Source organism: Carassius gibelio, chromosome B3 (assembly GCF_023724105.1).
Source record: "Carassius gibelio isolate Cgi1373 ecotype wild population from Czech Republic chromosome B3, carGib1.2-hapl.c, whole genome shotgun sequence".
Lineage (NCBI taxonomy): Eukaryota > Metazoa > Chordata > Actinopteri > Cypriniformes > Cyprinidae > Carassius > Carassius gibelio.
Genome location: NC_068398.1, coordinates 9,640,400 through 9,665,828, shown reverse-complemented (window position 1 = coordinate 9,665,828; position 25,429 = coordinate 9,640,400). Strand labels below are relative to the sequence as shown.

Here is a 25,429-nt window from a genome sequence, read left to right as displayed (position 1 = left end):
ATGCCCCCATATGAATGAATCCATAATGAATGTTCCGAAGTGAGTTAAACTTCAACAGATTTCCCCTGGTCAAGGAGTAGAGAGCAATGAACACTGTGTAGGGACCATGTCAATGGAAACAGTTCATGAACAGAGCTCACTTCTGTGGAGCTGGTTATCTGAATCAGGTGTGTTAACAAAGAGAGACATGCAAAATATGCAGAGTTGGGGGGTGAGAGAACTGGAATTGAGAACCGTTGGTGTAGAGTGGAGTTTGTTGTTTGTCGTTGCTCCGGTCACAAATGCAGACATGGATTTATATTTACTCGGCGGGGCACGATGCAACGCAATGTGTAAAAACATAGTACAATTCATTATAATCCGTAATTATGTACTCACTGGATGCAACAAATGGCTTGTAATGGGTTTTATTTTTATGTCTTTTATTTTTTATGTTTTACACACATCACAGTAGGGGCAAAACATCTCAAAATAATGTGTTTTTTAACCTTAAACTACATAAATACATTTAACACCAAAGTGGGTTGTTACATATGTGTAGTTACACAGACATTACAGCTGTAGATATTCTGTCTACTTACAATGTGGTTACATACATGTACACATCTAGTTACTATGTAAGTACACATGGACTAGGGGCATTTAATATAAAGTGGGAATGGCTCCATACAGACAACACATCGTCTGAGGTCATGTAGCCATAACCTAACCACAAAGTCTACATTTCAGCATAATGGAAATCTCATAAATCGACAGTGTTACAAACTGTATCCAGTATGATTAGAATGTTATATAACATTTTCACAGTTTACAATGGCAGGGCCTGCCATCTTCTCTTTTTGGCTTGTTTCTGATTTTACTTTAACCTCAAGGGTGAAAATCCAGATCAAATACCTGAAGGTAAAATCAAAACTAAATAAATTAAATAATTTGGAGATTTTATTTTCTTTTTCTTTAGGCCATATCGCCCAGCCCTAGTAACAACCATACCCAGTCTGCGGGCTCCCTTACATGATATTTAATGTGTCGGCAACACACACGGTACATTGTTAAGGATGGCTTTCAGTTCAATAAAACAAAAGACTACATTTTGGATTTTTATTCAGCTGATGTGGACATAATGTGATCTGTACTTGTTACTTGCCAAAAATTCCCCATTATATATTGTGGTATATTTTATGTAAAGTTAGGCTAATACTCTGCCAGATGTCCAGGTCTCAGGGAGAGGAACTTATGTCATTGATGCCAGACAGCAGTTATGTGAGAAAACAGACAAATTAAACCAAAAACACTCCTCAGACAAGCAGTTATTTTTATTTGAGGAGATGGGGTTTGGGGAGGAGAGGCAAATCTTTGTAAACAGTTTGAGCAAACAGGTAAAACATGCATTAAGAATAAAGCACTGAATTGAAAAGATCTCCAGGAAGTGTTATGCATTTCTCAGGACCATTTCAACGACCATATCCAACCATTCCCTTGACCACTTCCGCTTCCGTGGCCCTGACCCAGGACGCTACCCTGACTGCTACCATGGCCTTGGCCATGACCGCTATCTTTGCCCTGACCGCTGCCCTGTCCCAGGCTGCTTCCCTGACCCTGGCCCAGGCAGCTAACATTGCCCTGACAGCTTCCCTGGCTATGATCGTTTCCTTGGCCCTGACCACTTCCCTGGCCCTTAACACTACCCTGGCCATTGCCCTGACTCAGGCCGCTTCCCTGGCCATGACTGTTTCCCTGGATGCTACCCTGGCCATAGTCCTGACCCAGGCCACTTCCCTGATCGCTTCCCTGGCCCGGACCACTACCTTGTCCCAGGCCGCTTCCCTGGCTGCTTCCTTGACAATTTGCCTGACCTCTTTCCTGACCACGCGGTTCACTGCATGCAAAGCCACCAGTGGTTGGGCAACATTTCTGTGTGGCAGGACACTGGCCATCATTAAATCAGCTTTCAGCACACAGTGCTTTCAAATAAATTTTACATCAGCAAGGGGTCATTTTATGAAGTAGATCTTTATGCAGTAAATGTAAGTAATTAAGTAATGCAATGTAAGTATGTAAGCAATTTATTCTTGGCATGACAAAACTAGCTTATTACAGAACACCCTTCAATACACTGTGAAAACCAAAAGCAGAATCACAGCAGCAGTTACTCACTCTAGGCAGCTGTGGTCTAACGGTTAGAGACTTGGACTAGTTACCTGAAGGTTGCTGGTTCAAGTCTCAGTGCTGGCAGGAGTTGTAAGTGGGAAGGAGTGAAAGAACAGTGCCCTCTTCCACCCTCAATACCCATGGCTGAAGTCAACTTGAGCAAGACACTGGGTGCTGGATATATAGCTTCCCACTGCTCTGGGTGTGTGTTCACTTCTCACTGCCGTTTGTGTGAACTTGAATGGGTTAAATGCAGAGCACCAATTCCAAGTATGGGTTGCCATGCTTGGCAAATGTCATGACTTTCACTTTCAGTAAGAAAATGATCAGACAGTGTTGAGTACATAAAGGCAGGTCCAAATTAAACTGCCTTACCATTATATTACACCAAGAGTATTTCTGTTTCTGACAATAAACCATGACTCAGAAATATTACATGACTAGCTGTAGAATTTCAGATCTGGTGTGGGTTGATGCTTCACCTCTGACAGTGAAAGGAGAAGTCTGGCCTTTTGCTTTGAACTGGACTTAAAATAAAACTTCAGGCATTAAGATTGGGAGAGAACATGAATGCCACTCTTTATCTTTGATTTACTCCTAAGTCATGCCCTTGCAGAAACACGATCCAATCTCGTATAAAATGATAAAATCAACATCTCTTGCTTCAGAGGTATGTGTTGCCTTGCACATAAACACACACTCCATCCATCATTCTCAGTCACGCTGCGCTTTGAAGAACGTGCTTCACTACTGCAGCGGCCTGCTGCGGTCCGATGTTACTCGGCTCTCGATTATCACACAAATAACAGCCTTCAGTCTTAGAGGCCAAATCTTTTATTGACTTCTCCTCTGTCTCCCACTTCACAGACTTCCCCCTGCAGCCCCATTATTCCTCTTTAAGCTCCTTGTCTAGCATCAACCTTGATAAACTAGCTTATACAGCTCACAGGTGGGAAATCTCTAGATTAGTTCAACATGTCACTTGTTGTGTACACAATCTGAAAACACAAATCGAAATTTACCTGTATAGTTTGGTAAAATGACTAAAAACATATATCACAGTATATGAATAACTATGTGTTACAGTAGTGACGCACTGAAAAAAGAATCATAAAGCAACACAATGAATTAAATGTGAAATTTTGAAGTATGAAGACTTAAATACTACTTTCTTTTAATCTAAAACATTATTTACAACTACAGGGGGTGGGGGGAATCAGTGTTTACTGTAAAATTCTGGTTACTTTCGGAGGAGCATACTATGTACTTGTTATGGTGTAGCATTAATATGAGTAGCCTATATATAAAATGTAAACCTAGGAAATTTTTTGTTTGTTTGTTTTAAGTGTTATCATTAACCTTATCATTGACCAAGCAAATGTTACAAGCACAATTACCTCTCATGATAAAATAATCAGGTATCAAATGAAAGAAAATGCTCTTGTTCCTGCAGAGGACCCTAGTTAATTGGCTAATCAAGGTCTTCTGAATCACTGGGGTTCCTCAAATCTTGCAACCCTGATCAAACTCACCTACCTGTGATTTTCTAATGATTCTGAAGATGTTATATATCTCTCCACTGTGAGTCGCCATTACATGTTGTCTGACTAATAAAGAAACTGCAAATAAAAAACAAAGAAATATTGCTCACCACAAAAAAATACAGCTTCACCCTTGCCTTAGATAAACTAAAGAGACTCAAAACAATAAAACTAACACTGTTTAATGGTAGTTTAGATTCTGATTAGATGAGTCACTAAAAGCATTGGTAACAATGGAACTTTGCTAACAATGTAATTCAACAAATTTGGTCTTTCCTGAAACCATATTTCTAACGAACATCTGCAAACAGCATTTGGCAACCCCAGAGTTCCCAAAGGGACATCTGGAAATAAAGGAAAACCACAGGGAACAACTGTTTCGGCAATACCCGAAACTAATATGATATTCAACTGAATAATCAGCAGAAGTTATTACTCTATCACTTGTGTGATGTCATTAACTACTGTTCTGTATTGTCGAAAACTAACATGATTAAAATGACAGGTGTTTGAAAAATCACTATGGTTTCAGGAAACAATCTTGACTTGCTAGTTAATTTCTCCAACGATGCTATGACTAGGTTAGTTGAGAAACAAGTTACATCCCAATTGGATTGTAGCCAACACCTTCACCCTCATCTGGACTTGTTTGGGTCACGTACCGCTCTCAATTTTCATATTCCTTCATTTTTCTTTCTCTATTTAGCTTTTAATAACATAACGGCCACAAACAGGCACAAGGAAATGCTCCATCTACTATGACATCAATAAACACTTTTTTTCCCATCACACAATAAATACCATCATCACATCCTGCCCTTTTGATCTGTATATATTTTGGTCGAACTTCACCTTTAATATGATGTTAATTAGAGTGTGGGTGTAATTAACTTGGACTGTAATAAACCTTGAAGCCTCGAGCTTGTTGGAGAGAGATAGTATCATGACTGTGGACTTGCCAAATTAAACCAAGCTCCCCACCACTGACTTAATTTTTTTTTTTTTTTTAAGCCAAAGTGTAATTAATATTACAAGGGAAAGCTGACTCTTGTGGATCCTCTGAGGATAAATTAAGATTCTGATAATGAAGCTAAAGGGTCTGTGTGCTAAGCACGGTATTACCTGTAAGGGAATACCCTCATGAGCTCAGTCGCTAGCCTTGGCATAAGCAAAACCGATTCTCTAATGATGCCAGTCTGTGCATGTGTAACACCGTGTATCTCTGCTGCAAGGATGTTTCCAACACACTCCACTTATGATTTGATCTCCCATGCTCCCGAATCACGTTACAGCAATATGCCACCAGAATTTCATGAGGCCCTCTGTATCCTTAGAGACACTGCACTGGCTTTAAAGAACAATGCGCTTATCATATTTCATTAATTTCCCATTTGAAAATTGCTTTTAGTGGCAGTTCATGACAGGCCATGTAATAGACTGACATTTATTTTCATTTGATGAAATGCCAAATATATGTTTGTATGAAATTTACAGGGCTACAGAGAGGGCAGAGGAAACGGCGACACCAAGTAGTGAATCTTGTGAATACCGACAGAGCTCTGGGCAGTACTGCGGCTCTAGGGAAGCATAATGGAAGATGGCACTCTAAATGGGCTAATGGACATTAAAAGTAGAGGCTAGACCAGGGGCAAGTCTGTTTAAATTACACTAGCATTTTAGACCTCACCATCCATATTAACCTTCCACTTGGGGTCATTCGCATTTAATTTCATTACAAGAAGCCCAAAGATGCAGGCTACATTAATAAAGACATCTGATGAGAGATGTAAAAGCAGATCTGGCACATGAGTGGAAACATGTGTAAAGGATCATGGGAGATAGAAGGTGATGAGTGTTTTAATCAAGTCTACTCATATCAGTAGGGAAAATAACTAGAGTAAAATGCTATTGAGTACATTTACTTACTGTCAGAGGTTCTTGCATATGGCAGGTAAATAATGACTTTCATTTTATTTGTTGGCTGGAATACATGCGTCGACAGTTGGAGACGAAGGCAAGTGCTTCTATCAGTCATTCCACAGAGTGGCCACTTCTTATACAATTTAAAAAAGACTGGAGACACTCATAGACAAAAGACTGAGTGAAATCAGCTAATGGTATGCTCATCCCTCACTGCGCTTCTCACTTTGATCCCATCCCAAATGGCTCACTTGATGTGGACTAGTCTCATAATCTTTGCTATTTTATGCTTATGAAACCCACAAGACTCTAACAGGGTTTCTCAAATCCGGCCCTAGAGGGTAAGCACCTTGCAGATTTGAACTGAAACTTTGATCAAACTTGTCTTCCTGTAGGTGTCTAGTAACTCTGAAGACCTTGGTTTGCTTGCTCAGGCTTCTTTGTTTAGAGTTGGAACTAAACTCTGTAAGCTCACCAATACCAGGTTTGAGGTCTGCTGTCCAATAGTCAGTGTTACTGTGTCACAGGTTTACGTGTGGACTAGCAAATTAATTCATGACATTACCCCAATTCCCATTTAATGCCAATTTCTGTTGCACAGACTATTGGACAGCAGATCATTGTAAAGTACACACCAGTGGGGTTTGCTCAAATGGACATCAAGCGGGTTCTCGTGAGTATCTTTACAATCCATAAATGATAAATAGGCAGTGATTTAGTACTCAAGACCAGACTTGGTTGCAATTCCATCCCGAGTCAATTTTCATGGTCTTGGTGACAGACCAAATTCAGTCTCAGGTACTATAATACTGTGAGAACTTTTTGCAGTCTATGTCAACTTGCGCATATGATCTGGTACTTCTGGACGTGAAAACATTGGCTATGTTTACATTAAACCAAGGGGGTGGCATAGTGGCTTGGTGGTTAGCACTGTTGTCACATAGAAAGAAAGTCCCCTGATTGAGCCCCGTGCAGGGATGGGAGGCCTTTCTGCGTGGAGTTGCATGATCAGACTCACCTGCCTGTGGTTTTCTAGTAACTTTGAAGACCTTGATTAGCTTATTCAAGTGTGTTTAATTAGGGTTGGAGCTAAACTCCACAGGGAAGGATTCAAGGGGACCCTGCTCTATGGTCACATGGACTGACATGTGTAGGTAAAGATTAAAAGAAGTCCACATAAAGGTTACAATTTGGACAGACCGTAACAGTCAGCAGAAATGCATAAGTAGGTTCTTGCACTGTAGAGCTACCCCTTACATTTATTAAAAAAAAAACTTTACAACATTAACTATTATTTGTATCTCTAGTCAGTGGTGGACATGTTAATGTTTGCCCCACACACAGCTGTTACTGATATACATCTATTGTCAGACAGGTGCTATTTTAAAGTTGTTGTTTTTTATTCTCACAATCTCTCAGAGGAATATCCATCACAGAAGCTCATTCTCAGGTAGAGACCTGACAGCATTCTTTAACAGAAGATGGGAAATGTGTTTCCTTGAAACATCGTCTTGAGCTGTAAAGGCTCAAATAGCTTTTCCACTTAAATGTCCCTCTCAAAAATCGTTGAAAAATTACTGTATACAGTGGGTCAGGGTCAGGCTGCCTCAACCTCATTTCGGCTATATGAAGTAGGCTACTCACAAACCTTTCTTTAGATGCGGCGCCAAGGAGGTGTGCAATTTCTTGCTTTCTGTCATGGTTGAGAGAGCGTCTCTCTGTGCCTCTATTAATGTCATTTTCCCTGTATTATTAGAGTACTGCTTTTGTCTGGATGTCCTTCAGGAGTGTGTGTGTGTGTGTGTGTGTGTGTGTGTGTGTTCCCATATCTTATCATTCAGGGAAAACATTTCTTTCAGATCTTCATCACCATGTATTGTGCTGGAGTTCATTGTAGAGGCACTGTGTGGCAACCCAGAATTTTTCATCTCTTTAGTAAAGGCTTAAATTGACACTCAATTAGAAATTAAAATGTTTTTTATGATTACAAAAAGAACCAGCGGAATAGAAATATTAGCCATCTCGTCAATGGAATTTATATTTTCATGAGTAAAGCCGCATTTGAGTGATGTATGGAGGCCAGATTATTTATAGATAGCAAAATATGTGTATATGCAATAAAAAAATTTAATTCTGTGGAATATCTGTGTCTGTTATTTAATGGATAATTTCCAGAGGTGTGCTCTTGGTCTTTGTCTGTGTCCCACTCCTCCCCCTTAAGGCGCAAGCAGACACAAATCAATCATATTCACTGGACTGAGTGCTACTATCACAATAACAAATGACATGAATGGACTCCTAGTCATATAATTGATCTAGTTCTGGGTAGTGCTAAGGTCACTTCATAAATCTTTGTAGATTTTTGACAAGGTTGTATTTTATTACAGAAATCTGCCATACCAATATTATACTATATATTATACTCTATATAGTATAATATTGGTACCTTGTCAAAAATCTACAAAGAATCTACCCAGAACATGATCAATTATATGACTAGGCGTATATATATATATATATATATATATATATATATATATATATATATATATATATATATATATATATATATATACATACACAATGTTTTTATAATAAGTCATAGATTCACAGCTGAACCATTTTGACCTGGAATGATTATTTGAAGTATCAGCTGAGATTTTAAGTAAATATTTAAATAATTTAACAACACATCCTCACGGTCAATGGTCACATGAAATGTAGGTAAACAAATATATTTTAGGTAAATACATTGTTAGGATTTAAATTATCATTAGCTTTTAATCAACCCACAAACCAAATAAGAAAAACCTATAATAACTGATAGTTCACGCTGTGCTGTCAGATTGTATTGTGATAATTTAATCCATGTTTGGATGGATATTCAAAAAACAGATGACCAAATTTGTTTTATTTTTTAATAGAAAACAATTTTAGTCAGATTATACAGGTGCTTGTCATAAAATTAGAATATCATCAAAAAGTTGATTTATTTCACTAATTCCATTCAAAAAGTGAAACTTGTATATTATATTCATTCATTACTCACAGACTCATATATTTCAAATGTTTGTTTCTTTTATAACTGACAACTAAAGAAAATCACAAATTCAGTATCTCAGAAAATGAGAATATTGTGAAAAGGTTCAATATTAAAGACACCTGGTGCCACAGTCTAATCAGCTAATTAACTCAAAACACCTGCAAAGGCCTTTAAATGGTCTCTCAGTCTAGTTCTGTAGGCTACACAATCATGGGGAAGACTGCTGACTTGACAGCACATTAATAGAGAGGTGAAGGGAAGGAAAAGGTGTGGTAGAAAAAAGTGTACAAGCAATAGGGATAACCGCACCTTGGAGAGGATTGTAAAAAACAAAACCAATTCAAAAATGTGTTGGAGATTCACAAAGAGTGGACTGCAGCTGGAGTCAGTGCTTCAAGAACCACTACACACAGACGTATGCAAGACATGGGTTTCAGCTGTCGCATTCCTTGTGTCAAGCCACTCTTGAACAACAGACAGCATAACAAGCGTCTCGCTTCAAAAAGGACTGGACTGCTGCTGAATGGTCCAAAGTTATGTTCTCTGGTGAAAGTACATTTTGCATTTCCTTTGGTAATCAGGGTTCCAGAGTCTAGAGGAAGCGAGGAGAGGCACACAATCAAAGTTGCTTGAGGTCTACTGTAAAGTTTCCACAGTCAGTGATGGTTTGGGGTGCCATGTCATCTGCTGGTGTTGGTCCACTGTGTTTTCTGAGATCCAAGGTCAACACAGCCGTATACCAGGAAGTTTGAGAGCACTTCATGCTTCCTGCTTCCTTCCTGCTGCTGACCAACTTTATGGAGATGCAGATTTCATTTTCCAACAGGATTTGGCACCTGCACACAGTGCCAAAGCTACCAGTACCTGGTTTAAGGACCATGGTATCACTGTTCTTAATTGGCCAGCAAACTCACCTGTCTTTAACCCCATAGAAAATCTATAGGGTATTGGGAAGAGGAAGATGTGATATACCAGACCCAGGAATCCTGGGCTCTCATAACACCCGAGAAGTGCCACAGACTGATCGACTCCATGCCACGCCGCATTGCTGCACTAATTCAGGCAAAAGGAGCCCAAACTTTTTAGTTGGCCAATATTTCTAAAAATCCTTTCTTTGTATTGATCTTAAGTTATATTCTAATTTTCCGAGATACTGAATTTGGGATTTTCCTTAGTTGTCAGTTATAATCATCAAAATTAAAAGAAATAAACATTTGAAATATATGAGTCTGTGTGTAATGAATGAATATAATATACAAGTTTCACTTTTTGAATAGAATTAGTGAAATAAATCAACTTTTTGATGATATTCTAATTATATGACCAGCACTTGTATTGTATTTAATGTAAGGATCTCTGTTTCATTGAATGTTTTAACCCTAACTGAGATCCACATCAGTCTTTTTTTTTTTTTTATAGTCACAGAAGTGTTTCTAATGCTAAAATATAATTATTGAGGATATCCATACATTTTTGAGTTTAGTGTTTACAAAAATGTAGTTTTTTTTTTTTATTATTCAGATGCCTAATTACAGTCAATAAATACAGTGCTTAACAAATCTATTAGACCACCTGTCATAATAAAGAGAAAACACAAATACAAAATACACAAATAGAAATCTCTCTATTAAGCAACTCTATTACCGTTATTCCTAGCATTATCGCCAAGGAAACTGTATGGGATAGTGTGTTTGCTTCTCTGTATAAGGCTTTTATGAGTTTTTAATATTTTTCTCTCTTTCCTTTAGCTAACTAGTCAGTGATGTTATCAAACCCAGTGCTCGGCTCCTTTCATGTGGGGATGTTTACGCTTTACTTGCTCACTGCTGTTACTCCCTCAAGTGGAAAAGAGTTTTCCATATGAAAAAAGCATGTAAAATAGTATATGAGAAAAACACAGGGAGCAAATGATTCTTGGGTGAGCATTATCCCATCCTGCTGTGAGACTGAGCAAAACCTCAGAAAAACTTTAAAGGAACAGTTCATCATCATGTCATACCAAACCCATTTTGTATATTTTACCTGAAACACAAAAGCAGATGTTAAACAGAATTCCCAATATTTTATTTTACATACATGAAGTGGGTGATGATTTACAATATATAGTATTTTTGTCCTCTTTGGAGCTTGGCAATATAAATTACCATACACTTTTCATGCATGGAGAAAAGCAGCTTGGAAATTCTGCCCAACATCTGAATTTGGCACTTTAATCATATTTCAAAGACAAAAGTAATTATGAAATTGCATATAAAAATGGTATTAAGTTACTTAAGTGGGTCAAATGCACTCCTAAGTTCAACTAATTACATTTAATACATTTAAAGTACATTAGTTCTGTAAATTCTTTATATCTAATTTCTTTTTCACAAAGGAAATTTCCTCTTTTTTTGGAGAACTGACTTTATGGAAGCATGCATGATTGAGTAGATGGATGGTGAAATACTATAGAAACCTTGCATAAAATGGAAGATTTTATATCTGGACAGTGGGAATATTATTATTAATTATAGTTTTCAAGAAGATGGTGAGGATGATGTAACCAAAGTCTTTGAGGAACGTTCTTGTAGTGATGAGATTCTTACACAGTTAATGTGCATGACATGATTCAAAGGAACAAAAAAAATCCTTATCTGTCTACACGAGCAAGTGGGTGGGTGATTTTGTGATTGAAGGACATGCATGATATTCCAGTCTCTGGATGAATTTTGAAACAAAGAGAACCACTTTTAAAGCTTTAAGATATGCGAAACTGCATATATACTAACAATGATGATTTCTACATGAATTAGCATCAGTACAGATTGGCAGGGTCAACCACATGTAAATACTGGAGTTAAAGGCAGGGTAGGTAAAAAATATATACAAAACTTTTTTTCCAAATTTGTTTAAACTTTATTTATATATCAATACATAATTAAAATGTAAGTACTCTGAAAAAGAAAGTATAAAAATCGAGTGTCTGTAGACCTCTCACGACTGTTTTAAAGACAGCTCATTATTTCCATTCACTCCACCCCCTCCCTTCTGGGCTCCTTCCAAAGCCACGCTATAGCTATCATCTTGAGCTAGGCCTATAGATTATTTATCGTCTCTACTACGGCTCGCTAAGTAATGTTATGTTAGCTATATTATGCAGCTACGTGTGCTAATGACACATGCTTCATGAAAAAATAAACAAAAAAATATGTATGATCAAAATACAAAAATAAAGATTTACCTGTCCAGCAGAAATAAAGCCATCAAGGAGTCACTTTTCGTTCCCTTGAGTTCCCTCAGTTCTCGCATCGCTGGAAAGCCACGCCGATATTAACTCACGTTTTATTTCTTTGTTTATCCAAATACTTTTTGTTCATTGCCTTTTCTTGTACTGTTACTGTCTTCCTTTTTTTGCCTGGTTTGCCTTCACTAACTGCATAGGCCGGTACTGTGAATTGTGCTTGCTGTTTCTCTACAATTGTTTTGGTATTCCTAGGATCCATGCCTCTTGAATTCCTCAAATCAAACGTACGCGCGCAAGTGGGCAGGTCATGTGTGGCAAAAGTGTGGTTGCCATGGTTGCGAGAAAGTGACAGTCGCCTAAGCCAATCCTATGTTTCGTCCCGAATGGAAATAATGAGCTGTGTTTAATACAGATTAAACGGTCTAGAGTCACTCGATTTTTATACTCTTTTTTATCAGAGTACTTACATTTTAATTATGCATTGATATATATATATAGAAAGTTTAAACGAATTTGGAAGAAAGTTGTTTATAAATTTTTTACCTACCCTGCCTTTAAAGGGAATGAACATTTTGCAACCATGGCCTCTCCCTCATGTGGTCCCAAACCCACTGGATGGTACTGTTGTTTAACCAACATACCGACAGTCCAGCTGACCAAACGTCTTTCCAAAAAAGATTTAAGCAGACAAAAATAATATAAAACAGTTGTGAAAGCTGTGGTTTGTGGAAAATATGTGATCTGCTAGTGTGGAGAATTGTACTTCAATTTCGCTAATAACATTGTCTTGTAAATGTTGCAAACAACTTTCAGTGACATATCATCCATTCTTACCAAATTTCTGCAATTAAATAATTACATATTTTGTGTGTGTGTGTGTGGGGGGGGGGGGGTCTTTATTTAAAAAAATATATATGTAAACAAATTACTGAGAATACTGAAGGATTTATAAATTACTATACTGCCCTACAAAGCAAAAAGGCAGTAACTGCATTTTTGGTCAAAACTTTTTTATTGTCATTTTCATGACATTCAAGGCATCCTTTGTTATGTGACGAAACATCTTATCTGAAATGTGTGTCATTTTTGAGAAAAATGGTAGTTGTTTGTACACTAACTACTTAGGCTGTATGACAGGATAACTTTTAAGTCATTTTTCTCAGTTCTGCACTCTGCGCAGTTACTGCCTTTTTGCCTTGTAGGGCAGTATACATCAACACAATAAGGCATACTACAGATATACATTTATACATTTGAATAAAAGCATTGTATGAAAATATTAATAAAATATATATTTATGATATATCAACATCTTCCATTGTTTAGCCACTTGTTCAAAAGGTGAATAATTTGTGTTAGGGTATCCAGTTATACCAAGGTTTTGATTAAATGAACGAATAACAAGAATAAGATGCCCAAAAGAACAGATAAAGAAATGAGAATGACAAAGATTCAGCATTAGACTCATTTCTATATTATGCTTTTCCTGTTGGATGGTCTATTAGAGAAATGGCAATAAATGGTACATGATTGGATGTATATTTAATGAAGCGTCTGTCACCTTATATTAGTCACTGAAACGCTGGTTCATTAAAAGGCTTATTCAATGCTTTCTCTGGTCTCGAGTCCAATTACTCTTAAGAGCTAATTAGTAATGAATACATTAGGGCTTTAATGGTCAGAATATGTACACCAAAGAAAGAAGTGTCTGAAAAAAGCACATGGAAAACTGTTTTCACTGTTGATCTCACTGAGAAATAATAATAAACATATGCATTGGATACAATGACAGATAGTCTTGGAGGCTGCATGAAATCTAGTAGCCTGTTCATTAAAACAAACATCTGAATGTTGACCTATTTCTATTATTAGACACAACACTAAGTCACATTAATAACCATGAAATCAAAGTATGTATAAGAAAGATAAGATAAGCCCAATTACCCCCCAATAACCTTTCATTAATGGAAATAAATAATAGAAAACTAATATGATTTAGCTTTTTTTTTTTTTTTTCATTTATATTATGATATCGATATGAAATAAGTGTGACATGTTACAGTAATGAGAATGTATGAAAATCATTACAATTAGAAATAACTGGACTTTATTATTATAAAAATATATATTTATTTATTATTTTTTAAAAATTGTTCTGATGCATTGTGTTCATGAAAGAAAATGTCACAGTCAGGGTTATTTTAGTTAACTAAACAATTAAAAACCATTAAAAAATTTCATTTTAATTTAGTTTTACTTAATGTAAAAAAAAAAAAAAAAACTGTAATAAAACCGAATAGTCTTTATACGAATATTTTAAAAGAAACTACTTAAAATGACAAACTCACAACAAACTTGCTAAAACTTTACCTAAAATAAAAACAGAAAATCTAAAGATGAAAAGTAATTCAAAATATAAGTAAAAAAACTATAATTAAAAGTATCAATAAAAACTATAATAGTTTTGTATCTCAATGACACTAACAAAACAATGGTTACAATGATATTAACAATTTTCAAAATATAACTTTATTTGATGTTCTTTATTACTCTTTGATTGTGTGCGTGTATATATATTTATATATATATATATAGAGAGAGAGAGAGAGAGAGAATAATATAATATAATGCAATTGTGATTATTGAATATTGTGAATATTGAATAAGAGTTTTCAAGATTGTATAGATTCCTGTAATCTTTTTCTCTAGGTATTGGTCATGCTTACATAAATATCCTCGTCAATACAGTATGGTTAAAGTGGTCATCACATTTTTTTTTTTTTTACACACATATTGATGTGATGCTGGATTTCTCACCGGAGGTGCAATCATTGCACTTCCAGTAGGTAAGACTCTGTGAACAGGCCATTATTCTCAAGGAGCTGGGAATGAAACAAGTCCTCCACACCCACAAAACTTGATTATTATAACTAGATTAGGAATCCTGAAGGTGCTCTCTGTCGCCATAGCAACACCCAGCATGGTCTGGCGGGGCTCTGTCTGTGAGGAGAGGATACGTTAGAGTCGACCACCACGTGGGGTCCGGGACCACTTACAGACTGTGAATTCACATCATCGCATTTCCCCGGCATATATGAGTGCGAGAGACAGACAGATCACACATGTGCTTGGCCTGTGTTCTCTCCTCTCGTCCTTTATTCCCATTGTTATGACATGACTCACCGGATATTATGTGTCCCTCCATGTTTCCGTCCAATTACACAGAGCTCTGTAGTAATGAGGCTGGCTCCAGAGATCTGTGCGGAAGTCTTTAAGAGACTGGAGTGATCCGGCTCACACTGATCTGGTCTGTAGCTAATGCCTCTTTATGAGTCCCTGGGTAGTTGGTGCTGAGGAAAAGTGATTAAAACAGAGCGAATGGGACTGGAAACGTGCTGGAGAACAGTGAACTCAATACATGTGACATTCTCCCATGAGTGACCTTCAAACGAACATAATTGATATTTACTGCTTAATGTCTTGACCAGCTACTGTGGTGCGATGACAATTACCACAAACGATCATATTGATTTGTCTTTCAATGTGTATAAATGAACCGGGACTTTGAAAGGAAGTTTAGCAGCTTAAACATTTTCTAAAAATCTATCACAACATTTCAACATTTAAAATACCTATCATCACCCTTTTCAAGTGAATTTTGGTCATTATAGTTAACTATTTTAAAAGAACCAGTCCATGTCAATAATCATTTTCACTCTGATGTACGTTACAATACAGAAACGAAGCTCTGTTGTGTTTTGCATCTATTTTACTGGTTAATCAAAACTTAAATACAAAATATAAATATTAAATAAAAATATAACTTATTTCAAAAAATGTAAACAGTATTTCTTTCACTTTGTATCCATGCATGGGATATGGAAGTGCCCAGTCTATAATCATCTGGTACTGACAGATCATGGCAATTAATTTCAAAGAGGTGTTTAAAGCCTATTTAATATCTTATCTGTGAATGGAGCTATAGTTTACATAAATTAATTAGAAACAGCTGTTAAACTGTGTGAAGTCAGCACTGACATGGCAGATTTAATTGGTTTGTGTAGGTGTCACTTATGCTCAAGGGTTCATTTCCCAGATGTATACCTTAAATTCACTGCAATACGTTTTTGGGTCAACACAAATGTTAAATAACAATCTGCTGTTGGTTTCACTGTTTGCATCCTCAGTTAATGATATACGACACTGGAATATCAATCTCAACCAAACTGACAATTCAAATCAACAATGTATAAACTTAGGAAAGTTAGTAATACAAAATAAATGGTCAGCATTTGCATTCATCTACAGTGTTTCAAATGCATACACACGATGAACAGACTGATTTGGACATTTCAGCTGAAACAACAATCCTTTTTACTGAGAAATCCACAAGTGCTTTACCAAAAAACATGCACTTCCTGTTTCTGCTTTGAAACCCCCTTGCGATCATTTGCAAGTACAAGTAAACACATTTCTATTTGTGTTTCGAAACGATTGCCTGTGGTGATTGGCATCTTGCCGCTGTAGATGCTGGACGGGCATCGGGTTGAACATGAGCTGGAATATTCCTCTTCTCCTTGTTCCAGTTCTCTCGTTTGTTGGAGAAAAAGCACCAGAGTTACGGCTTCTCCAGTTACGCTTTCACTCGTTGTGCACGTCATTTATAATTCTGGATTAAGTCCGCACAGATTGCAAGGTCAACCACAGCCGCCTTTTTCGCACAAGTCAACATCATTTCCTTCTAAAGCTATTAGACTTTAATATAGCAAAAGTGCTTTGTAGCTCTCAATTGATTGCTTTTTATATTACCACAATGGCGATAAGTCTAACTTTCTTGCCTCCTCTCTCACACGTCATCATTTTCTGTCCTTCCCCTTCCTCTCCATCTCTTGTTTATCTCCAACCAAAACATCATCATTCCTTTTTAGAGTGCAAGTAGAGTTCTATGTGAATGAAAACACTTTCAAGGAACGTCTGAAGCTGTTCTTCATCAAAAACCAAAGATCCAGTGAGTTCTCGCCGAAGGGCCGAAGGGCGGCTCTAATTGTGGCTTTTCTTGTCCTGTGAGGTGGTAGTTTGTTTTTGCTTTCACGTGGAGTGCTGTTGACCCCTGTGAGTGGCTCTGTGGAGCTGGTGCTGGGTAATTGGTTGGTTTTGTATTTGTTTCTGCGCGTTTGATGTACTGTCCTCTAGCTGTCACGTCCTGTCCGTGAGCACTCGGCTTTGTGTTTCTGTTGTTTGTGAAGCTCCTTGTAAAGTTGATTGGTGACGGCCTCGCACTCTTTTTTGCAGGTTTGAGAGTGCGACTCTTCAACTTCTTCCTGAAGGTTCTGAGCTGCCTGCTCTACATCCTTCGAGTCCTGCTAGACGACCCGCGGGAGGAGAGAGACTGGTGAGACCGGCCACACGGCACTGAGCATATAAGCTTTGTTCCATGCACTCGACTTGATCTTGTCTAGGCCACGTTCTAATGGTGCATCATATCCAAGTGAAAAAGCAGGAAAGCAGGATCTTGTAGGCGAGAGTACAACAAAATGTAAAAGGACTGAAAAATCGATCTTAGGCAGACCTCCATATTTCAGAAAAGTCCATTGTCTATGATCAGCAGTACCCCTTCTGCCGCCGGTGAGCTGTGGCAAGCTTTACCTTTGTGCTTGAGCACTCATTAGGCTATGTAGGCTATGTAGGCAGGCTCATTATAATGATTTAAATGGTTTATGTATAAACATGTGATTAGTTGACTAATGCTTAAAGTGAACGACTACTAGTCGACCAGAAAAACCCTTAGTCGAGGACAGCCCAATTACATCACTGCTCATTAGCATAAAATGTAACTTTGTCTCATCTCCCGCACTCATGAAATCACCAACTCTCACTAGAAGTGTGAAGAAGAATGACAAGTCTAGGCAAAGAGATAGAGAGGCAGGTCAGAGTCTGCGGGGTTTCTTGGTGTAAATGGAAAAAGTAAAAAACGTATTTTCTGCCAAAGTGCAGAAGAACAGCATATCGAGGGGCTCGCGCCAAAGAGATGCAAGTGAAGGACAGCAAGGAGAAGGATGGTCGAAAGTGAAGACCGTGGGAATCTATTTTCAGTTGATGTGAAGACGGAGAGAGAGTGTGGGTGGACGAAGGGAAAGTGAGATCTGGAGGAACAATCTGGAGGAGCTTGAAGTGCCTTTGGATAATCCATGCATAAAAACTCTTATCTGTGTGTGTTTGCTTCCCCTGCAGTCCTGGCTGTCTCAGACAGAATGCCTCTACCCACAACAGAAGCCATTTTGACTGGTAAGTATCCAGACTCTTGACTCTGGCATGAGAAATGAAGATGGTGGCCGAGGGCCAGAAACACAAACATACGGCCATTTTAATAGACAAGATCTGAAGAAAATCAGTGCAATCATTTGTAATGTTTGTGAATCTCCTCTTTTTAAGATGTTTATCGGGTTTGTAAAAAGAACTTTGAAGCTAATCTCTTTTGATATTTCATATTAAGTGTTATCTTATGAAAAATAAGTGCATTTAAATTGTATTGAATGTGTTTTAAAAAACGGTACTTGCAGATAATACAATATTTATTAAATAAAAGGCCAATCAAGTGAATGCATTTTGTGAGAAATTAATATCAAATTGTAAGTTTTACTTTAAATGACGTATTTTTCATGCTTTGAAGAAGTACACTTATTTAGATAATGTTCTTATTTACTAAAGCACATTGATTTTAACTACCTAATGTACAACTGCTTTGTCACAAATGTGTAATTCCTGATGAATGCAACCAGCAATTACAATATACTAGTGTATTACAATAATAATGCAATTACAATGTATGTAAATGCATGATACAAGTTTCCATAGAAATTACATTAAAGTATATTAGTTTACCGTAAATGTTTTTCAGTACATTTAGTAGTACACTTTAACCATATATCTCATACAAAACAAAACACTCTAAGGTTAAGCTAATTGCATTTATTAAACAATGCAATTAATAGTGGGCTGGGTAACCCCGCCTTCAACTAAATCTGATTGTTCCAGAATCCCACTCTTCATAAAGTAATTAAACAATCTGTTAAACATCCAAAATGCTGGGTGTGATTCAACTAAATTTTTACTGGAAATGTATGGTGTTGTTTACAGTTAGGAAGTTTTGTCTCATGCCAACAGTAGAATTGATTTATTGACTTCAGAACAGTGCACCAGGAGTCTCCGTGACATGTTTAACAAGGCGGTTCATTTTTTCGCCATTTATTAGACATAAACAATTCTGGTGGTAGTCTGCAAGCGTTTAATAGTGTGTGTCTGACACGATGCACACCACACAGCTTTGATTTCTTCATTCGTAACAAAAATGTTGGTTTGAAATTTGTTTATTGCTCAGCCGTCGTACATGGATTGGGTTCTGTACTTGGTGTGTTTGTTTGACGTGTGAAAAAAAAGTGTTCAATTAGGAGCACTCTTCTTGATCTGAGCGTCTCTAATTTGTCATTTTCTTTTCATGCTTTATCTCATTTTGTCATAATAATTGGCTTCCTGTCATCAGGTCCCTCATTATTTGGGTGAACAGGCCTCTGCCACTCTGGGCTCTTCAGGTCAGAACAAACAAATCCTCTCTGTCATTCAGTAATACACACTCTAATACACAGGGGGGAAATACAATCTGTAAATAAAAGTAACAGAAACAAATGACATTTTCCAGGAAAAGTGTTGTGACCTTCATGTAACAAAAACCTGTTAGCTTTAATAAAAAACAACCCATGGTAAATAAAAGTGCCTGTGTTTGAAAGACACACACAGACACATTTGCCATTGTTGTGTTGCCCTCTGTTTGGCCATTTATTCTCAGACTGTGTGAAACACGCTGCCCCTGCTGTTTCTTCCTACACAACCTCTGCTTCTCTCTCATCTCTGTCCCTCTTTGTCTCTCTGTTTGTCTATTTTCGCCTCTCTCCAGGTGCTTGTTGCATTCATCAGTTTTTCAGAGACCATGTTGCTGGTGTACCTCAGCTATAAGGTGAGTCAAACAACACGTGCCCATGGTTTTATCACTATACACTATGAGACTCTCTTGGCTTCAAAGAGGTCTGGAAAACCTGGAGAGAGCTGTCTGTAGCCGTTAGCATTTTCGTTCATTACAATGCTAGCTGCAAGCCCATTGTAGCATTTAAGAGCCCTCGCTGACTTTCATTTAGTCAGAAAACACGTCTGCTTTCGAATGAACGTCAGAGAAACCAGTCATTTTGCACCAAATCCATTCCTTTTTTGTCTTCCAATGATAGTAGTGGAAATGAAACCCCTAAATTTTGGCATACTTTAACAAAGATTAGTTATTAAGCAGATTAAAAAATCGACTTTAAAAATCTAAGTAAAAAATAAAGTAGACGCTGAAATGAAAATACATTACAGTGTAAGTTTATATAACTTATGTATGTTGATTTGGCTGAACTTCAGAGTGCTTTTTTGACTCATTAAAATTTTTATTTTCATAATTACTTCTTCAGTCACTGAAATATGGTTAAAATACTAATGAATGTACTACCAAGCATTTACTCTAAACTAAAAACTTTATTTGTATTACAAACTTGTATGCCATGTATTTAAATACATCTGTAATTAGTTGTGATTTAATACCCTTAGATATTTAATACCCTTATATATTTTTTTTACTTTAAATATAATACAGAATACAATAGAATTAAAATATTTATATGGTTATATTATTATAAATTAGCCCAGGTTAAAACAAGTGTACTTCCACAATGTACTTAATGTAATCTTTAGCATTTCTTAAGATAATTTAAGTGACTTAAAATAACTGGAGAAGTAATAAATAATATTTTTAGTATGTTAAGTACTGAATTTGTGCAGGGAAATAGAGCACTTTAAATATATAATAGAAGTATACTTTTCTTTCTCCCGTGGTAATGATTATTGTAATAATAGTCAACACATCAAAATATGTGTACTTCTTTAAAGCTTGACAAAATTGTGCTTAAGTGTGTTAATAAACATGCTAAGTACACTTAAGTGGCCTTTTATTTCATTAACATTATATTATTTGCAAGTACAGTTTATAAAATGTATACGTTTAAGACTTGAAGTACACTAATACAACTATGCACACAGTATTGGAAACATTTTTTATAATAAAATGGCTAAATAAATTGTTGTTTATTTCATTGCTAGCTTTTCACATCCTTAATACACACAATCAAATAATACCTCGACCCTTTTCAGAAACGCAGCGCTATTAGAAATTACACACAATAACATTCTGTTCTGAGTGATATTTATCTTGCATGAGAGAACCATGATATTTATATTGCTTAGTCCAAAGACAAATTAAATACTAGCCACTACACAAAAGACTGATCCAATGTGTGAGCGTGAATGCTATTATAGCACTCATTTACTAACATTTGCTTTTCTGCAAATCAATTCAGACTGTTACCTCATGTAATAAATATGCATGGTCAGAGCTGATATGTTTAATATCATGTCCCGTAGACTTTTTGGATTGTTCCTTCACCCTGATTATAATGGATCTGCAGTCCTCAAAGGTCAAATGAAATGACATGGAGAAAAGGTGTAGACTATCCATCTAAAACCAGCTTTTTATGGCAGCTGGTTCCATGTGATTCTGAGATGTTCAAAGCTGGTCATTATCTGGTCCAGACTGGTCCGTCATCTTTGTTTTAGCTGGTAAAGGCTGGTCTTAGACCATCTTAGATGAGCAACAAGCAAGCTACAAAAACAAGCCTAACCACCATAAGCTGTTTTGACCTGTTTTTTTCCAACAGTGATATAGAGCGATTGATAGAGGAAGAGTTTGCCAGTGACAATCAATCATTCACGTTGAGCTGTTTTGAAGGGACTAAGTGGGTAGAGAAAACCCAAGGCATGTTTGTCCCGCAGACGCCGATAGTGAAGGGATCTCTTAGAGTCTTGATCCCCATGTGAGGAGCACATCTCTTGTGTTCTTTGTTCTGCATTGATTTCTTGCCAAACCATCTAGGCATCTTCACCCACGCAGGGCCAACATGGGTGAGACCTAAACATACATCCAGCTTGTGAAATGTGTCAGATGTTTAAGACCTTAATTCAGCAACAGCCAACTTCAACTGCAACCGATAAATTAAACATATTTCCCTGGGGGGCGAGGAGAGTGACCCTGCTTATTTTATTCTTTAATCCAAGAGTTCACAGAGACAATAGTGTTTCTTGACCCTGAAAAGAGTGTCCTTGTTTCCAGGGGAATGTTTGGGAGCAAGTGTTGCGCATTCCGTTCGTTCTGGAGATGATCAGCGCCGTTCCTTTCGTGATCACTGTGAGTACAACAAGCCAATGGGATTTTCACTGCATAGCCCACTCCACCTACATAACATAACATAGCAAAGCATAACATAACTTAACATAACATAACATAACATAATATAACATAACATAACATAACATATAACATAACATATAAGATAAAACATAACATAACATAACATGTAACATAACATAACATAACATAGCAAAGCATAGCATAACGTAACATAACATAACATAACGTAACATAACATAGCATATAACATAACATATAAGATAAAACATAACATAACATAGCAAAGCAAAGCATAACATAACATAACATATAACATAACATGTAACATAACCTGTAATATAACATACAGGTTATGTAACATAACATAACAAACATAGCATAACATGACATAACATAACATAACATAACATAACAAAATATAACATAGCATAACAAAATAACATAACATGTAACATAGCATAACATAACAGCATAGCATAACAACATAACATAACAACAAAATATAACATAATGTAACATAAAATGTAACATTACATAGCAGAGCGTAACGTAACAAACATAGCATAGCATAACGTGTAACATAACAGCACAACATAACATAGCTTAGCATAGCATTTAACATAGCATAGCATAACAGAACATAGCATAGCATAGCATAGCATAACGTCATATCATATCATAATTGAAATAAGTAATTTTATTTTACAACCAGTAAAAAAAATATTTGGAGTCTGACATTATTTCATGGTGGTAGTAATAGTAGTAAACAAAAACAGGTTTAAAAAAAAAATTATGTTATTACTTAATTGTATTAAACTATAATAATAGTAGTAAATATAAGATTAATACATTTATTGTACTTTTTATTATATGTTTTATTTTATTATTTATTTTATTTCCATTATTACAACAAACCCTGAAACCGATATAAATGTCATTTAAATAACATTTTCATAACAGTCTTAACCTGTGTTTCTGAGTGAGCAATCTAAGCTGTATAAATAAGAAATTAAGCTGTTTGAATCTGATTAATGACCCTTGTTTGAATTGTCTGCTTCTACTGATTCATTAAAAATAACTGCTCCAACTGAGAAATTTTTGCCATGATGCTAAAGATGCATCAGTGGCGCAGCAGTGCTCCTGAATTGCTGTATTGTGTGTTATAGCTGTACCACAAAACCCTTTGAATAGAAAGAAACGAACGTTTTTTTTTCTTTCCAATCAGGTGATTTTGCCTTCCCTCAGAAACTTGTTCATTCCTGTTTTCCTGAACTGCTGGCTGGCCAAACACGCTCTCGAGAACATGATTGTAAGAAATGAAGCCCATCTTCTATCCTTTCTTTCAGAGCAATTGTGTCAGTGTGTATCCACTTTCATCACAAAGCTCCTATTTTCCTCTCCTTCTCTATCTCACTTCCTCCTCATGCCTTATTTTCTTGATTGTCCTCTGCTGCTGAAAGCTTGCTGGTTATCCAATTTGCCACAGCTCTGGATAATTGTTTTCGGATTTTTCTCATAAGTACAAGAGCAATGGCAGTGTTATTAAAGTCTCACTGTCTCTCATCTCTGCCGTCCTTCATGTTGTTTTTCAGAACGACCTGCACAGAGCGATTCAGCGAACACACTCGGCCATGTTCAACCAGGTGCTCATCCTCATCAGCACCCTGCTCTGCCTCATCTTTACCTGGTGAGAGAAAAACAAAAACAGGGCCTTATTAGGAGATTATTTAGGTTCAAATAATTATTTATTGAGGTTGTGATTTTGGTGCAAGAAATGTTATAAGTAGACGTGAAATGTAGAACCAGGCCTTTTTGCATTGTACACTGCAGAATAGGAGCCACTGCGATGGTGCGGCTGGTCAGTAGTTGATAGGATAATGTTTCTAAAGTGCTGATTAATTAAACACCATGTTGTGTGTGCTCTCTTGTTCCGTGGGGTACATAGCTGGGAGGTGCTGAATGTGCAGGGTAGCGGTGCGTTTGTAAAACAGAAGGGAGAGAAATGAATGACCTTTTCACCACTGACAGCTGCATGTTGACTCAACCGGCCTTTTAACATGAGCAAATACACACACACACTCACACACACACTGGCTGTACTGAAAGATACAGACAGACAAACAGGGTTCGCATCATGTCGTTGTGCGCGTGGCTCACCACACAGTTATTGTGTTTTGGCTCGTGTTTATCACAGTTTGCTCCAAACCATCTGATGATGATATAAACCCTCTGGCTTTCCGTACACATGCAAATCCCTGCAAACCTGTCCACCTGAAAAGCCTTTCTAGGAATAGTTTATTTAGAGTTTATTTACTCAACACCATGTCCATTTTTCATGGGACACAAGTGGAAGTTATTAAGAATACTACAGTTCTTAGTGACCATGTCTGTCAGGCTCTAAAAATCATTTAAAATAACATCATACAGTTTTGGAACAAAATAAAGGTGACTAAATAATGACAGACTTTTCATGTCTGGGTGAACTATGCCCATATTTAAATCCATATTTCAGCTGTTCTTAGTCCCTGTTCTCTCTCTTTTCCAGTATTTGTGGTATCCAGCACTTGGAACGAGCAGGGAACAACCTGACGCTCTTTGACTCTCTGTATTTCTGTGTTGTCACGTTCTCTACGGTGGGATTTGGTGATGTTACACCTCAGATCTGGCCCTCTCAGCTGCTGGTGGTCATCATGATCTGTGTGGCTCTTATAGTTCTACCAATACAGGTAAATAAAACACACTCAGACAATCACACTTTTCATCGTACTGTATAGACACATATTTGTCACAGAATAATTAATGCAACTGACTCGGGAATGAAACAAGTCACTACTGTGTCACTACATGTCACTACTTTTCATTTGTGGATCAAAACCAGACAAAGTACCTGGCAATAATTCTTTGTCTGAATATCAGCTAGTTTAGTGTACAAATGTGCACATAAGTAAGGGTGTTATATGCACAGTTTTTAGAATGAGATCCAGATTTAATGCATTGCTGATTCCCTAAGTTATCATTTTCTGTGTGTAAAATAACCTGCAATGGCTGCCAGGCAGTAATAATCATAGCAATATTTTGGCATCTTGCAGCCCATGGAAGACAGCAGTTTACACATTTGGATATTTTTAGCCAACCAGTGTTGATAAAGGGAGCAACTGATGTTAGTAGCCACTGTGTTTGAGTGAGAAATACCGGAGTAAACATTTAATAATGAGCACAGACGGTCA

At 36.9% G+C, this 25,429-nt stretch overlaps 1 protein-coding gene across 2 annotated transcripts in view; it reads left to right on the top strand.

Annotated features, from left to right (window-relative positions):
* LOC127951806 (potassium channel subfamily T member 2) overlaps positions 1-25,429 on the top strand; it is a 59,670-nt gene that overhangs the window by 9,792 nt on the left and 24,449 nt on the right. For both annotated transcript variants that reach the window (XM_052549849.1, XM_052549848.1), the window contains exons 2-10: positions 16,804-16,883; positions 17,168-17,267; positions 18,107-18,160; positions 19,416-19,464; positions 19,827-19,886; positions 22,125-22,199; positions 23,428-23,511; positions 23,795-23,889; positions 24,748-24,928. In XM_052549849.1, the coding sequence (XP_052405809.1) occupies positions 16,804-16,883; positions 17,168-17,267; positions 18,107-18,160; positions 19,416-19,464; positions 19,827-19,886; positions 22,125-22,199; positions 23,428-23,511; positions 23,795-23,889; positions 24,748-24,928 (778 nt within the window). The remainder of the gene's footprint in view (positions 1-16,803; positions 16,884-17,167; positions 17,268-18,106; positions 18,161-19,415; positions 19,465-19,826; positions 19,887-22,124; positions 22,200-23,427; positions 23,512-23,794; positions 23,890-24,747; positions 24,929-25,429) is intronic.